The 17,756-nt window shown below is 37.0% G+C and overlaps 1 protein-coding gene across 10 annotated transcripts in view; it reads right to left on the bottom strand.

The window, feature by feature from the left end:
• Positions 1-17,756, bottom strand: part of VPS13B (vacuolar protein sorting 13 homolog B) — an 869,883-nt gene that overhangs the window by 728,509 nt on the left and 123,618 nt on the right. For all 10 annotated transcript variants that reach the window (XR_004435186.1, XM_033202375.1, XM_033202376.1 and 7 more), the window contains exons 13-14: positions 13,090-13,281; positions 6,375-6,544 (exon numbers count right to left, since the gene is read on the bottom strand). Coding sequence is in view for 9 of the 10 variants with exons in the window: in XM_033202375.1 (XP_033058266.1) it covers positions 6,375-6,544; positions 13,090-13,281 (362 nt within the window). In the remaining variant the exon portion in view is untranslated. The remainder of the gene's footprint in view (positions 1-6,374; positions 6,545-13,089; positions 13,282-17,756) is intronic.

The raw sequence follows: 17,756 nt of genomic DNA, 5'->3' as shown, positions 1-17,756 counted from the left end.
AACTGTGGGACAACTACAAAAGTTGTACCATACACGTAATAAGAATTCCACAAGAGAATAAAAGAGAGAAAGAAACGAAGAAACATCTGAAACAATAATGACTGAGAGTTTCCTCAAATTAATGTCAGACACCAAACCAGAAACCCAGGAAACTCAGAGAACACCAAGCAGGATAAATGCAAAAAAAAAAAAAAAAACACCCACACACAGACACATCATTTTCAAATCATAGAAATCAAAGATAAAGTCCCCCAAAAAAATCCACAAAAAAAAATACAACTTACTTATAGAGGAGCAATGATATGAATTACACCTGACCGCCACTCAAAAATGATGTAAGCAAGAAGAGAGTAAAATAAAGTATTTTAAGAGGAAAAAACCTACAAACCTAGAATTCCATACTCCATGAAATCATCCTTCAAAAGGAGAAAAAAAGACTTTCTCAGATTTAAAAAAAAAAAAATTCAGAGAATTTGTTTCCAGTATATCTGCCTTACTAGAAGTGTTAAAAAAAAATTCTTCAGAAATAAGAAAAATGATAAAGGTCAGAATTTCACATCTACATAAAAAAAAACAGCATCAGAAAAGGCATAAGGTAAAAAAAGCCTTTTAATTTTTATTATTCTTAATTGATCTAATAAATTTGGTCAAAATAATAACAGTAATATGTATTTAATTATGTATGATTGTGTGTTAGCTTATGAATGCTTACATAAAAGTAAAATGAATTATAGCAATGATACAAGAAACAGGATGGCAGAATTAGTGTTTCTTTCACTATAAGAAACTCTGACTACCTGTAAAGTGGTATGGTGTTATTTGAAAGTGGACTTGAATTAGCTGTAAAAATATAATGCAAATTCTAGGACAAACACTAAAAAGAAGTATAGCAGGTAGGTTAATAGAGGAGAGAAAATCAAATAATATGAAATGCTCAATTAAAACCACAAAAGGCAAAAAAAGAGTGGAAGATAAAATCAGGAACAAATAACAAGGGCAAAATCTAGAAAACAGCAAGAAGTATGGTTGATATTAGTCCAATTATATCAATAACAACTTCTTATCAATGGTCTAAATGCATCAATTAAAAGATAGATTGTCAAGGCAGCTAAAGATACAAGACCCAACTATATATTGTCTACCAAAAAAACCTACTTTTTAAAAAAATTTTCATATGCACTTATCTGAGACAGGGTCTCACTCTGTCACCCAGGCTGGAGTGCAGTGATGCGATCATGACTCACTGCAGCCTCAACCTCCAGGGCTCAGGTGATCCTCTCAACTCAGCCTCTAAAGTAGCTGGAATTACAGACATACACCAGCATGCCTAGCTAATTATTGTATTTTTTTGTAGAGACAGGGTTTCACCCAAGTTGGTCTCAAACTTCTGGGCTCAAGCGATCAGTCCACTTCTGCCTCTCAAAGCGCTGGGATTACAAGCGTGAGCCACCACACCCAGTCAAAACCCACTTTAAATATGAAGACATGTGTAGATTAAAAGAAAATAGAGAAACACATACCATACTAAAACTAATCAAAAGGGAGTGGAATGGCTATATTAATTTCAGACAGAACAAAAATCAGACCAGGGAAAGCAATCAGAGATAAAGAAGGGATTAAGTAATGACAAAGGTGTCAATTCTGTAAAAAGACATCAGTCCCTAACATGGATGTGCCTAAAGACACAGTGTCAAAATACATAAAGCAAAGAGTGATAAAATTTCAGGGAAAAACCCCGACAAACCCACTATTTTAGTTGGAGACTCCAACATCCCTCTATCGGATATAATCAGTTCCAACAGATAGAAAATCAATAAGGACATAATTGAACTTATAATCAACCAGATATAATACACATCAGTGGACTGCTTCATATAGCAATAACAGAGTACACATTCTTCTAAAGCTTACATAGAATAGTCACCAACACAGACACATTCTAAGCCATAAAACACACCTAAACAAATTTAAAAGAAATCATACAATGCCTGCTATCAGACCATAATGGAATTAAACTAAAAATCAGTAACATAACTAAAAAATGTCAAAATATTTGGAGATTTAAAAACATACTTCTAAAGAACACAAGTCAAAGAAAAAATCTCAAGAGAAATAAAAAATACTTTGAATTAAATGAAAATGAAAATCCAACTTATCAAAAATTGTAGTGTGTAGTGAAAGCAATGCTTAGAGAGAAGTTTATAGTATTGAGTTCATATATTACAAAAAAGGAAAATCTAAAATCAATCACCTAAGCTTACACTTTAGGAAATTAAATAAATCCAAAATAAGAAGAAAAGAATTAAAATCAAAACAGAAATCAATGAAATTGAAAACAGAAAATCAACAGAGAAACAAAACCAAAAGCTAGCTCAATAAAAATCAGTATAAGCCTCTCTAGCCAGGTTAAGAAAAAGAGTAAGAGGATACAAATCCTAATGTCAGAAATGAAAGAGGAACATTGTTACAAATCCCAAAGACACTAAAATGATAATTTTTAAAATACTAAAGACAGGCCAGGTGCAGTAGCTCACGCCTATAATTGCAGCACTTTGGGACGCCAAGGTGAGATCACCTGAGGTTGGGAGTTCAAGACCAGCCTGACCGACACAGGGAAACCCCGTCTCTACTAAAAATACAAAATTAGCCACATATAGTGGTGCACGCCTGTAATCCCAACTACTCAGGAGGCTGAGGAAAGAGAATCACTTGAACCCAGGAGGCAGAGGTTGCTGTGAGCCGAGATCACGCCATTGCACTCCAGCCTGGGCAACAAAAGTAAAATTCCGTCTCAAAAAAAAAAAAAGAAAGAAATACTATAAACTCTATGCCTACAAATTTGATAACCTAGATGAGATGGACCAATTCTTAAAAGATACAAGCTGATGACCTTGGGTATAGTGATGACCTTTAGATATAACACCAAAGGCACAATCTATAAAACAAAGAATTGATAAGCAGGACTTCACTAAAAATTCAAAATTTCTGCTCTGCAAAATACAAGAAAATTAAAAGACAAGCCACAGATTGGGGGAAAATATTTGCAAAAGACCCATCTGATAAAGGACTGTTACCCAAAATATACAAGGAATCCTTAAAATTCAATATTAAGAAAACAAACAACTCTTTAAAAATGGGCAATAGATCTGAAGAGATACCTCACCAAAGAAGATATACAGACGGCAAATAAGCATATGAAATGATGTTCCACACCATATGTAATCAAGGAAATAAAACTAAAAACAATGAGACACCATTACACATGTCTTAGAATGACAAAGAACCGAAGCACTAACAACATCAAATGTTGGTAGGGCTGTGGAGAAACAGGAACTCTTACTCACTCCTGGCAGGAACGTAAAATCATACTGCCACTTTGGAAGACAATTTGGCAGCTTCTTACAAAACTAAACATACTTTTAGCATACAGTCCATCAATCACACTCCTTGGTGTTTACCCAAAGGAGTTGAAAACATGCCCACACCAAAACTTGCACACGGATGTATATGCCTGTTTTACTCACAACTCTCAAAACTTGAAAGCAACCAAGATGTCCTTCAGTAGGTGAATGGATAAGCAAATTGTGGTACATCCATAATGGAGTATTAGTAAGTGCAAAGAAGAAATCAGCTATCAAGTCATGAAAAGCCAAAGAAGAACCTTAAATCCATATTACTAAGTAAAAGAAGCCAATGTGAAAAGGCTACATACTATATGATTCCAACTATATGACAGTCTAGAAAAGGCAAAACTGTGAGGAAAGTAAAAAGATCAGTGGTTGCCAGTGGTTAGGGAGAAGGGATGAATAAGCAGAGCACAAAGGATTTTTTGGGAATTGAAACTACTCTATGTGATATTGCCATAGTAGATAATTATACATTAGTCAACAGTCATAGAACATAAAACACCAAGAGTGAACCCTAATGTAAACTGTGGACTCTGGGTGATAATGATGTGTCAATATAGGTTCATCAATTATAACAAATATACTATTCTGTTGAGGGATGTTGACAATGGGGGAAGCTATATATGTAGGGGGGTGAGTTTATGAAAAATCTCTGTACCACTTTCACTCTGCTTTGTGAATCTAAAACTACTCTAAAAAATAGTACCTATTTTAAAAAAATCAGATGATAGCAAAAACAGAAATGATAAAATGCAGACATATTGTAATTGTCTCCAGTGAAATTTTCTCTACATGATCTCTTAATCGTAATATACACTGCCATACTTAATTATGAGTGGCCAATAGGGAGCAAAAATAAAGTTAATGCATATAGTTAATTCCCTCACATAACTTCTTCTTTAAAGTTAGGACACTTTTTATTTCTATGATCATCACTATCAGCGGACACCAACCTTTTTGGCATCAGGGATTAGTTTCATGGAAGACAATTTTTCCACAGACAGGAGAAGCGGTATGGTTTCGGAATGAAATTGTTCCACCTCAGGTCATTAGGTATTAGATTCTCATAAGGAGTGCCAACCTAGATCCCTTGCACGCACAGTTCACAATAGAATTTGTGCTCCTATGCTCCTATGAGAATCGAATGCCGTCGCTGATCTCACAGGAGGCACAGCTCAGGTGGTAATGCTCACTCACCCGCCACTCACCTCCTTCTCTGAAACTCGGTTCCTAACAGGCAACTAACCAGTATTGGTCCACATCTCAGGAGTTGGGGACCCCGATCATTATACGGACATCAAAATAAATATATCCCAAAAAAGACAGATAGGCCGGGTGTGGTGGCTCATGCCTGTAATCCCAGCACTTTGGAAGGCTGAGGCGGGTGGATCGCCTGAGGTCAGGAGTTCAAGACCTGCCTGACCAATATGGTGAAACCCTGTCTCTACTAAAAATATAGTCCATGCGCCCATAGTCCAAGCTACTCAGGAGCCGGAGACAGGAGAGTTGCATGAATCCAGGAGGCGTAGGTTGCAGTAGGCCGAGATTTCACCACTGCACTCCAGCCTAGGCAACAGAGCAAGACTCTGTCTCAAAAAGCAAACAAACAAACAAACAAATAAGGCCTTGTATGTATAAGTTAAATTCAGAAAGCAATACATTGTATATGGACCATAAACAAATATTAAGCATTCTCAACAATTACAGCAGACATCACTCAGTTCCTAATACATGCAAAATAGTTTACATACATTATTTCAATGAATATTTAAAATAATCCTAGGAGCTAAGTACTGTGGTGGGACTAGTCTGTACCAGCATCCTGATAATGTTATACAAATCCATGCCATGAAAGCAACACTCAACCACAGCAGATCTTAGTAGAATATCCTGTGATATCCTAAAAACAGAGGATAATATGTGGTCTTGTGAGGAGCTGCTAAAAGAGCATTTCTCATTCACCTTCCCATCTTCAGAGAGGCTGCCATCAAACAGTGTCTCATCAGCATTCCTCATTCAGCTGAGTTATGGGCTTTCGACATATGCACTAAGCTACACCACTGCTTAGCTGCAGTATGAAACTGAATTGTTGCCAACAGGGTGCCCCACGATATACCAATAGAAGTCATTTGGCCCTTTGGTTACAGGTTGTCCTATGGAACAAGGGACAGGGGAGCTGGCACCATTACTGACTTTGCTTCTGCTGTCTATGTAAGGTAATAAACTGTCTGAATCTAGGCAGGCTGACAGTTTTACTGGCTAAAACTAAAATAGTCAGTCTGCTTGAAAAAATATAATTGTTCTCTTTCTGAGAAAAGGAAAATAAGGCTTAGAGATATAAAGTAATTGTCTGTGGCATTACAGCTGGTATACGGTCTGACTTCTACACCCATATTCTTCAACATTTCTTTATACACCCTCAAGCTTAAGTTTATTTTATTAAAAATATAAATTTAAAATTACATTTTAAAAATCAACAGTTAACTTTTAGTTCATAGTTATATTGCTTTTACTTCATTATGGATAACTATATAAGCAGACACTTTTATCTTTTTCTTTTTTTTTTTTTTGAGACAGGGTCGCACTGTGACACCCAGGCTGAAGTGTAGTGGCGTGATCATAGTTTGCTGCAGCCTCAAACTTCTGGGTTCAAGCAGTCCTCCCACCTCAGCCTCCTGGAGAGCTGGGAATACAGGCATGTGCCACCATGCCTAACTTTTTATTTTATTTTATTTTACCTTATTTTATTTTAGAGACAAGGTATTGATTGCTATGTGGCCTAGGCTGGTCTCAAACTCTTGGCCTCAAGTATGTATCCTGCCCCAGCCTCCTGAATTTCCAGGATTACAGGCTCAAGCCACTGTGCCCAGCTGCAGATATTCTTTCAGTAAATGACAAAAAAAAAAAACAACAAAAAAAAAAATCCATACATGAGGGGAAAAAAATATAGCAAATCACAAAATATACCTTTTCTCCCATAATGACAGGTAGCAAATGGTCCAGCAAGTTGAATTCAGCCATGGAAATTGTGCAGGTACATTTGAGGAGAGTAACACTTGTATGTCGAGTAGGAATATATTCCTCCAGAAAAGCCACCTCTTCAGGATTCAGTATTGTTTCATTTTCATCCTTAATATCTAAAATTAAAATGATAAAAATGTAATAAAGAATATTTTTAAATAATTAATATTCTTAAACAACTAAAAAATGAATTAGTTCTCCAAACTATAAGGTCAAATCCTGTTTTTCTTTTCAACAATGAAGCAGGTATAAAACAACAAGTTACCTTTAACAAATATAAGTTACACTATTCTCAAATGTAAATGTATGTCTTTGTTATTTAAAACTTTACCAGTTTTTTATTTTAATATATCTTTAAGAAATTCCCATTTTCTTTCTTTAAAAGAATAACAGCTTTTGGTCATTAAAGTATCACTGAGATAATGAAAAGGCAAGACACAGACTGAGATAAAATATTTGCCACAGACAGATGGGGAGGGGGAAGATCCAGCTCCATGAGGGACTTGTATCTACAGCATATTAAAAACAAAAATAAAAAACCTTCTAAAAATTGTTAAGAAATAGACAATCTCACACCTGTAATCCCAGCATTTTGGGAGGCTGAGGCAGGTGGATCATCTGAGGTCAGGAGTTCGAAACTAGCCTGGCCAACATGGTGAAACCCCATCCCTACCAAAAATACAAAACTTAGCCAGGGATGGTGGCAGACACCTGTAATCCCAGCTATTCAGGAGGCTGAGGCAGAAGAATTGCTTGAACCCAGGAAGCGGAGGTTGCAGTGAGCTGAGATCACACCATTTGCACTCCAGCCTGGGCAACAGGAGAAAAACTGTCTCAAGAAAAAAAAAAAAAAATTGACGATCTTTATTCTGAGATTGTGTTTTTCTATAATTTCACATTAAAATATTATCTTATAAAAATAGATAATAAATGAGCAAAAAAGACTTGAATAAGCAAAAGATGATCTATCCAGTGGCTAAAAATGATACCTAAAGCTCGTGCTCAATGAGCCTAGGGTATTTGGGGTATAAATAAGTATAATAAGTAGGGGAAGGCATCCTACTAGTGTAGATCGCACTATTGCACTCCAGCCTGGGCGACAGAGCAAGACTCCGTCTCAAAAAAAAAAAAAAAAAGAAGTATGTGCCTGCATTGAGGCACTCGACATCATTAGACATCAGGTAATTGCAAGTAAAGTCACAGTGTGATAGCACTACATACCCACTAGAATGGCTAAAATGAAAAAGACTGGAGAATACTAAGTACAGAGCAAGCATACAGAGCAAAGGTCAGCAAACTTCTTTAAAGTGAGCCACCATGCCCAGCCAGTGGTTTACTCCTGAGGTCAGAATAGTAACCAGAAGAGGACACAATGGAGACTTCTGAAGTGCTGGTAAGTTTCTGTCTCTTAAACAGTTAGTTACATAAATGTGGCTAAGTTTGCAAAATTCGGCTGGACACAGTGGCTTACGCCTGTAATCCCAGTACTTTGGGAGGCCAAGGTGGACCTTGGACAGATCATCTGAGGTCAGAAGTTCAAGATAAGTCTGGCCAACATGGCGATTCCCCATCTCTACTAAAAAAATAAATAAATAAATAAAAATAAAAATAAAAAAATTAGCCAGGCAAGCAAACCTGTAATCCCAGCTCCTCAGGAGGCTGAGGCAGGAGAATCATTTGAACTTAGGAGGCAGAGATTGCATGAGTCAATACTATGCCACTGCACTTCAGCCTGGGTAACAGAGAAATCCCTCACAGACTGTATAGGATAAAATGTTAGAATATTATCCAAATGTAGAACGGAGTATGAAAATTTGCTAAGGTGGCATAGGAGAGACACGTCATATTGTAAGTTATACAAGAAGGAGAAAAAAACTGTTCGAACAATTCTTAAGTTTATTCAAAGAAAACAGCTTAATTTTGAATATTCCTTTTAATATTTTTTCATTTCTCTATACATTTATAACCAACAGTAAGAGAATGTTTAATGTTTTGACAAGAATTTCTAAAGATTGTGCAACAACTTAATTCTTCACACTGATAAGGATCACTTTTGCACGGTCTTTTTATAGTCCCAAGCCATCACGGCAAGTGAGGACTGCACATATATTAAAATAAAGTCAGTTAGAAGGTTCTTTATATACATTACATTTTTGAGATGACAGACTGCTTCAAAACTTCAAATACAGATTACACACACACACACACACACACACACACACACACACACAGCATATGTCTACTGTGGCAGAGATTGCTAATTGCCCAGGAGTATTCATTTTCTCCTTCTTTCATTTAGCAATAAAACCCTCTGGATTCAAGTCAGATATATGGACTCCTCCTAGAGATTACCTTGCAGTTAGGTGCGGGGTCATGTCACTATTTTAGTCAATGGGATGAGAGTGCCATGTCCTTAAAATGAGACTACAGACTAGGCGCGATGGTTCACGTCTGTAATCCCCGCACTTTGGGAGGCTGAGGTGGGTGGATCACTTGAGGTCAGGAGTTCGAGACCAGCCTGGCCAACATGGTGAAACCCCATGTACTAAAAATACAAAAATTAGCTGGGCATGGTGGCAGCTGCCTGTAATCCCAGCTACTCAGGAGGCTGAGGCAGGAGAATGTCTTAAACCTGGGAGACAGAGGTTGCAGTGAGCCGAGATCGTGCCACTGCACTCCAGCCCGGGCCACAGAGCAAGACTACTTCTTAAATAAATAAATAAATAAAACTGCATACCTTCGTTTATGCTCTTGTTCCCCCTTCCTCCTGATTAAAATTACACACTCTAATGGTGACCCAATATTGACCATGTATATACGGCAGATCTCTGGGGTTGGCAGAACAATAAAACAGAAAGAATCCGGGTCTAAGACAACCCCATAAAACAGTCTCCCTGGAATAATGACCAACTTGGACTTTTACATGAGAAAAATAAATAATGCCAATAGATCTATATTAAAAGAGTCAAGGGCCAGCACAGTGGTTCATGCCTATAATCCCAGGGCTTCGGGAGGCCAAGGCAGGATTATTTGAGCCCAGGAGTTCAAGATAAGCCTGGGTAACATAGTAAGACTTCATCTCTACAAAAAAAAAAGATTAGCTGGGCATGGAGGTGCACACCTATGGTCCCAGCAACTCAGGAGGCTGAAGCAGGAGACTCACTGGATTTTAGGATATCAAGGCTACAGTGAGCCATGATCATACCACTGTATTCCAGCCTCGTTGACAAAGCGAGACCCCATCTCAAAATAAAAACAAAACGAAACAGCCAACCCAATATTCCGTTAGAGATATATGTAAATGAAAGTTATAATGAGGTTATTTCTAACCTAAGCAAATGTTCCTTCAAAACCAAAATGAGTAACTTTTCCCTCCAATATACAGGTTTACCATAGAGTTACAGTAATTAAGTCAGCATGGTACTGACAGTGGGAAAGATCATAGGTCTACTAACTGAAAACAAACTAGAGGACTCAGAAACAGACCCACACAAATATGCTCAATTGATTTTTGACAAAGGTACAAAACCAGTTCAGTACAGAAAGGATGGTGCTGGTGCAACTGAAAATTCAAAGACACATAAATAAACCCCTATCTAAACCTCACTCCTTAAGTAAAAAATTAATTCAAAGTGATGACATACTTCAGCATAAAATGAAAAACATTAAAACTTTTAGCTTAACCCAATGTTTTAAATGAGCAAAAGACATATGCAGTTCACTGGAGAAATAAAAATGGCAAATAAGCATATAAAAAGATGTTCAACATCATTAGCCAATAAGGAAACACAACTTTAAAACCACAGTGAGATGGCGGATTGCTAATTAAAACTACACATCTATCAGAATGGCTAAAACAAAAAACAGTGACAAAACAAAATGCTGGGAAGGTGTAAAGAAGCTGGATCACACAGTCATCATTGGATGGGGATGTAAAATGGTATGGTCACTCCTGAAAACAGCTTGGTAGTTTCTTGAAAAAAAAAATAATACACATGCAACTACCCTATGACCCAGCAATTGCACACCTAGGCATTTATCCTGAAGAAATGTTCACACAAAAACCAGTACACAACTGTTCAGAGCAGCATTATTTGTAATAGCCCAAAACTAGAATAATCCCAAATATTCTTCCATAAGTGAGGGAATGAACAAACTGTAGTATATGTATACAAGGGAATACTACTCAGCTGGAAAAGAAACAAACTACTGATACATGCAACAACTTGAATGAGTCTCCAGAGAATTATGCTCAGCAAAATAAGTCAACCTCAAAAGCTTACATACTGTATGATTTCACTTATTTAACATTTTTGAAATGACAAAATTTTAGAAATGGGAGGCAAAAGTTTCCAGGGGTTATTCCTAGCCCCTGGAAAAGAGGGAGGAGAAAGGAACATGGTAGGGAAGTGGGTGTGGTTGTAAGAGAGTAACATGCCAGATCCTTGTGGTATTGTTCATTTTCTTGACCATGGTAGTGAACACACAAACCTACAAAGGTGATGAAATTGTATACAACTTAATACACATGCACACAAATCAGTGCAAGTAAAACTAGCAAAATCTAAAATTTTTTAAATGAAAACATATGCCAACCATACTATTTACTATTAAAATAATAAGTTAATATTAAAATAATAAGTTAAACTTACCAATGACTTCCCATCACATTTAGAATAAAATACAGACTACATGGTCCCTAAAACTTGACAGGGTGATTGATGTCTACCTCTATGACTTACAAACATTTATTGTGCTTCAGCTATTCTAACCTGTTGATATCCCTGTATACTGCCAAAACTGTTCCTACCTCAAGGCTCTTGCACTTGTCTACATAAATCGCTCTTTTCACAAATACATGCATGATTCACTCCCTTACATCATTCACAAGTTAGCTCACATATAAACTCTCCAGAGAAAACTTTCCTAAAGTCCCTACTAAAACAGCTCTCCCCTCCTTCTGTTTCAAGCACTCTTCTTCAAACTTTCATTTTTCTTCTCTAGTATTTATCAATGACTGAAATGATATTTTTACTTGTTTACTATTTGTCTACCCTGTGAGGATATAAGCTCCATGAGACCAAAGGCTTTGTATGTCTTGTTTGCTATACTATCCTAGCACATAAAGAATATCTGGCACAGGGTAGGCATTCAAGTAAGGTACAATAAATGAATGCATGAATGTGTCAAGCACTTACTGTACACTGTGTTAGGTGCTTTCACATGCACTATCTCATTTAGTGCTCAGAACAATCATTGGAAGTAGATACTATCAGTGTATCATTTAAGATAACAGTAAAGTTGCTGGGACAAAAGTAAAGTAATAGAAATTTTAACAAAAACAGAAGCTTTTTTTTTTTTTTTTTTTTGAGACAGGTCTTGTGTTGGCCAGGCTGGAGCACAGTGGCAGCCTCAACCTTTCAGGCTCAAGCAATCCTCCCTCCTCAGCCCAGGGACCACAGGCTCATGCCACCAAACCCAGCTTTTTTTTTTTTTTTTTTAATCTTTTGTAGAGACAGGGTCTTGCCATGCTGCCCAAGTTGGTCTCAAACTCCTGGGCTCGAGCAATCCTCCCGCCTTGGCCTCCCTAACTACTGGGATTACAGATAGGAGTGACCATGCTCAGCCCTTATTTCTTTTGTGAAACAATTTGAGTCTAAAGGATCCAGGGCTGACCTGGTGCCATCACAGTACTGAGGACCTAAGTGCTTTTTATCTTGCTACTCTATCATCCTCAGTATGCAGCTTTCATTTCAGAATCTAAAATGGCAGGTCCAGCCCATATCATTGTATTCACTTTCCAGCCAGAAGAAAGAAGAGAAGAAAAGAAGGCAGGCATGCTCTTTTGCTTTTAAAGTCATGGCCCAAAACATCACATAAACTTCTGCTCCCATCCCAGTAGACAGAACCTAGTCATATGACTATCCCTTAAATGTATAGTCTTTATTTCTGTTACAGAAATTTCTATTACTGTGAAAAAAAACTGGATATTGAGGAGACAATTAGCCATCTCTGTCACAATAACTAAACTTATTATAGAGACAGAGAAATGAAACATCAAAGATGTTAATTAAATTTCTTAAGGATACTAAGAAGTGAGGGTCAAATTTTAAACCATAGTCTGACTCCACAGGGTGTATCTTATACTTCCTTATTACACTATTATGCTCTACTCTAGAGTTGCTTTACTGCTTTAAAAAGGAAATTGCATTTTATGAAATGATGACAACCATAGCTATCTACCATGTAGAAAAAATTAGTTGTACAGCAATTTTTTAAAAACCAGTAGTGCCTAAGTTTTCTTGAATGTTAAATTTGTGTGTTTAGAGCCCAACTTTATATCTGGCTCCTTAGAATCCATTAATGTGAAAAAAAAAATAGTTGTATTTGCAAGTATCCACTAGAAAAAGTTTAACAAAGGTATAGCAATAAAATACTGACAAATACTGGCAAATAAAGTATTTGTGCAATAACTTTCAAATCTTGACCTCTCCAACTTCTACACACAAGTTTATTCTTCAAATAAACAGCTACATATATCAAAGTCCTTGTAAACAGGCAAATTACACTAAAAAGGTAAAGTTAGCAAGACAACACAAATTGCATTATATAATTATTCAAAACAAATGGCAATAGATTCAGAATTAATCCAGAAACAAACCTGATTTTAGCCTGCTATATGGTTCATATTCGTGTTCCAAGGCACACACAATCATTTTCAAAATCCTATGCACCGCACTGCTATCCAAACGAAAATTAAGAGGACCTATAACAAGGCTTTTGGTGGACTTCTCCTGAACTGTTCCCAAATCTTCACTTTTCCCTGAAGAAAAGTCTTGTTGATTTGTGGAACCTAAAAGAAGTCAAATTTTATATTTTAAGCATCAATTGGATATAAAAAGTATATATTTTAAGATCACTCTTATCTCATTTTTATAGCTTGTAGCCTAACGCCTTAAAACAAATTCCCAATCAGTTGCATACAGACAGCCTGGCCGACATGTATTTCTTTATGCATATAATAAATTACTGATAAAAAGCAATTCATTAAATTAAAAGTTATTCCTGTTATTTAATATTATAACAAGCAATATAAAATCAAAACTGTCGTTCTTAGAAAATTATTCTGCAAAACCTAATTGGCTTATATCTAGTAATTCTATACACAACATAAATTGGCTGAGAGGGAATACTTTGGAGGAAACTCCATTTTACTAATTTACCTTACAAAGTCTATTGAAAATTGGGTTATTTAAGTAACATGATCACAGGGTGCCTTAAGAGTTTTATAATGACTATGGAAATGAATAGTAGGTATTACATGCTTTGAACTTTTCCTAGAATAGATTCATTATGACAATGTTCCATGCTACAGAATCCTACTTCCTAGATTCCTCATCTCCTCATACACTGTTTTCTAAATAAGATATTGTTCCCACCTATAGGCATGTGTCATTATCTAACATGTACAACCTCTTATATGAGAGTTTTTTTGTACACATGAATCCATTATTATGTGATAAAAATGATTTTTAATTTATAATGCATTTTGTTTATTCAGACAAAAAGAAGAAACATTTTTCCAGGATTTAATTACCTTTAGAAACTAGAAAGGCCTACTTATACACAAAACATTTATATCTATACCTTCTCATACTTTTATAAAAAATTACATTTCCACTATTTCATGCAAAAGAGTACAGTTCAATCTTTAGTCTTCATCATATGAACAAAAATTAATTAGATTTTTTTTTTTTTTTTTTTTGAGACAGAGTCTCAGTCGCCCAGGCTCTAGTGCAGTGTGGCATGACCTCAGCTCACTGCAAGCTCCACCTCCCGGGTTCACGCCATTCTCCTGCCTCACCCTCCCTAGTAGCTGGGACTACAGGCGTCTGCCACCACGCCCAGCCAATTTTTTTTTTTCCTGTATTTTTAGTAGACACGGGGTTTCACCATGTTAGCCAGGATGGTCTCGATCTCCTGACCTCGTGATCCACCTGCCTCGGCCTCCCAAAGTGTTGGGATTACAGGCATGAGCCACCGTGCCCAGCCAAAATTTAATTAGATTTATTACTCACATATTTTTAACCAGATGACTCAGTACAAAGATTATTTTAAAGTTTGACTACGTAATACAAGTAAAAATCTGTAAGCCCATAGATTTAAATGTCACATCAAATAAAACATAAAATGTTAATCTTATACATATTTTAAAAGATGTATGATCAATACTGACTCACATTAGGAATTAGGTATAAATAACTTACAATTCACATCAAAACCATTACTTTTCATAGCTGAAACCATTACATTTCTAGAGTTATGTGTAAGACAGAATGAGGTAACTTGAAGGTAGAAGAACTTCAGTTACAAATCAAAATATTCAAAAAGAAAGAAAAATGCCCTGCTATGGGTCCTTTAGGGATAACAGGCTTCCTAAACAATGTCACTATATTAAAGGAACGTATCTCAAAATAATAAGAGCTATTTATGACAAACCCACAGCCAATATCATACTGAATGGGCAAAAACTGGAAAAATTCCCTTTGAAAAGCGGCACAAGACAGGGATGCCCTCTCTCACCACTCCTATTCAACATAGTGTTGGAAGTTCTGGTTAGGGCAATCAGGCAAGAAAAAGAAATAAAGGGTATTCAGTAAGGAAAGGAAGAAGTCAAATTGTCCCTGTTTGCAGATGACATGATTGTATATTTAGAAAACCCCATCGTCTCAGCCCAAAATCTCCTTAAGCTGATAAGAAACTTCAGCAAAGTCTCAGGATACAAAATTAATGTGCAAAAATCACAAGCATTCTTATACACCAGTAACAGACAAGCAGAGAGCCAAATCAGGAATGAACTTCCATTCACAATTGCTTCAAAGAGAATAAAATACCTAGGAATCCAACTTACAAGGGATGTGAAGGACCTCTTCGAGGAGAACTACAAACCACTGCTCAGTGAAATAAAAGAGGACACAAACAAATGGAAGAACATACCATGCTCATGGATAGGAAGAATCAATATCGTGAAAACGGCCATACCGCCCAAGGTAATTTGTAGAGTCAATGCCATCCCCATCAAGCTACCAATGAGTATCTTCACAGAATTGGAAAAAACTGCTTTAAAGTTCATATGGAACCAAAAAAGAGCCCGCATCTCCAAGACAATCCTAAGTCAAAAGAACAAAGCTGGTGGCATCACGCTACCTGACTTCAAACTATACTACAAGGCTACAGTAACCAAAACAGCATGGTACTGGTACCAAAACAGAGATATAGACCAATAGAACAGAACAGAGTCCTCAGAAATAATACCACACATCTACAGCCATCTGATCTTTGATAAACCTGAGAAAAACAAGAAATGGGGAAAGGATTCCCTATTTAATAAATGGCGCTGGGAAAATTGGCTAGCCATAAGTAGAAAGCTGAAACTGGATCCTTTCCTTACTCCTTATACGAAAATTAATTCAAGATGGATTAGAGACTTAAATGTTAGACCTAATACCATAAAAACCCTAGAAGAAAACCTAGGTAGTACCATTCAGGACATAGGCATGGGCAAGGACTTCATGTCTAAAACACCAAAAGCAATGGCAACAAAAGCCAAAATTGACAAATGGGATCTAATTAAACTAAAGAGCTTCTGCAAAAGAAACTACCATCAGAGTGAACAGGTAACCTACAGAATGGGAGAACATTTTTGCAATCTACTCATCTGACAAAGGGCTAACATCCAGAATCTACAAAGAACTCAAACAAATATACAAGAAAAAAACAAACAACCCCATCAAAAAGTGGGCAAAGGATATGAACAGACATTTCTCAAAAGAAGACATTCATACAGCCAACAGACACATGAAAAAATGCTCATCATCACTGGCCATCAGAGATATGCAAATCAAAACCACAATGAGATACCATCTCACACCAGTTAGAATGGTAATCATTAAAAAGTCAGGAAACAACAGGTGCTGGAGAGGATGTGGAGAAATAGGAACACTTTTACACTGTTGGTGGGATTGTAAACTAGTTCAACCATTATGGAAAACAGTATGGTGATTCCTCAAGGATCTAGATCTAGAAGTACCATATGACCCAGCCATCCCACTACTGGGTATATACCCAAAGGATTATAAATCATGCTGCTATAAAGACACATGCACACGGATGTTTACTGCGGCACTATTCAAAATAGCAAAGACTTGGAATTACCCCAAATGTCCATCAGTGACAGACTGGATTAAGAAAATGTGGCACATATACACCATGGAATACTATGCAGCCATAAAAAAGGATGAATTTGTGTCCTCTGTAGGGACATGGATGCAGCTGGAAACCATCATTCTTAGCAAACTATCACAAGAACAGAAAACCAAACACCGCATGTTCTCACTCATAGGTGGGAACTGAACAATGAGATCACTTGGACTCGGGAAGGGGAACATCACACACCGGGGCCTATCACGGGGAGGGGCGAGGGGAGAGGGATTGCAATGGGAGTTATACCTCATGTAAATGACGAGCTGATGGATGCTGACGAGTTGATGGGTGCTGACGAGTTGATGGGTATAGCACACCAACATGGCACAAGTATACATACCTAACAAACCTGCACGTTATGCACATGTACCCTAGAACTTAAAGTATAATAAAAAAAAAAAATCACTTGCTTTCAAGTACCATAAAAAAAGTAAAATAATTGTCAGACGATGGTTATCTTGTGGAACACAAGGTTCAAACTTTTACTGGTGTCTATAAGAAGCTCATGGGGAAAAGATGTTGATTTTTCCAGAGTTTCAGTTGTAAACAAAAATGACTACATAAAGTATACTCACAGAGAAGAAGGAGGACGAGGAGGAGGAAGAGGAGGAAGGGGAGAAGGAGGGGGAGAAGGAGGGGGAGGAGGGGGGAAGGGGAGGAAGGGGAGAAAGGGGAGGAGGGGGAGGAAGCAGCAGCAGCACCAAGAAGAAAGAAGGAGGAGGAGGAGGAGGAGGAGAAGAGAAGCAGCAGCAGCAGCTTATCATCAATATGAAATAGTAGCACAGGAAACTTAATTTTTATTTATATGCCATAGTATAATGTGAACAAGGTACTATTATATCATTTATTACAAGAAAAATAAATAATATAAGCTTCCTTTATTACTGTATTTACTAGTTTCTTTTCTTTCTTTTTTTTTTTTATTTGAGACGGAGTTTCACTCTTGTTGCCCAGGCTGGAGTGCAGTGGTGTGATCTCAGCTTGCTGCAACCTCCACTTTCCAGTTTCAAGTGATTCTCTTGCCTCAGCCTCCCAAGTAGCTGGGATTACAAGCGCCTGCCACCA

This window comes from Trachypithecus francoisi, unplaced genomic scaffold (genome assembly GCF_009764315.1).
Source record: "Trachypithecus francoisi isolate TF-2019V2 unplaced genomic scaffold, Tfra_2.0 Lachesis_group7, whole genome shotgun sequence".
Classification (NCBI taxonomy): Eukaryota; Metazoa; Chordata; class Mammalia; order Primates; family Cercopithecidae; genus Trachypithecus; species Trachypithecus francoisi.
The sequence above is the reverse complement of the archived record's forward strand: the minus strand, read 5'-3'. Positions and strand labels throughout refer to the sequence as shown.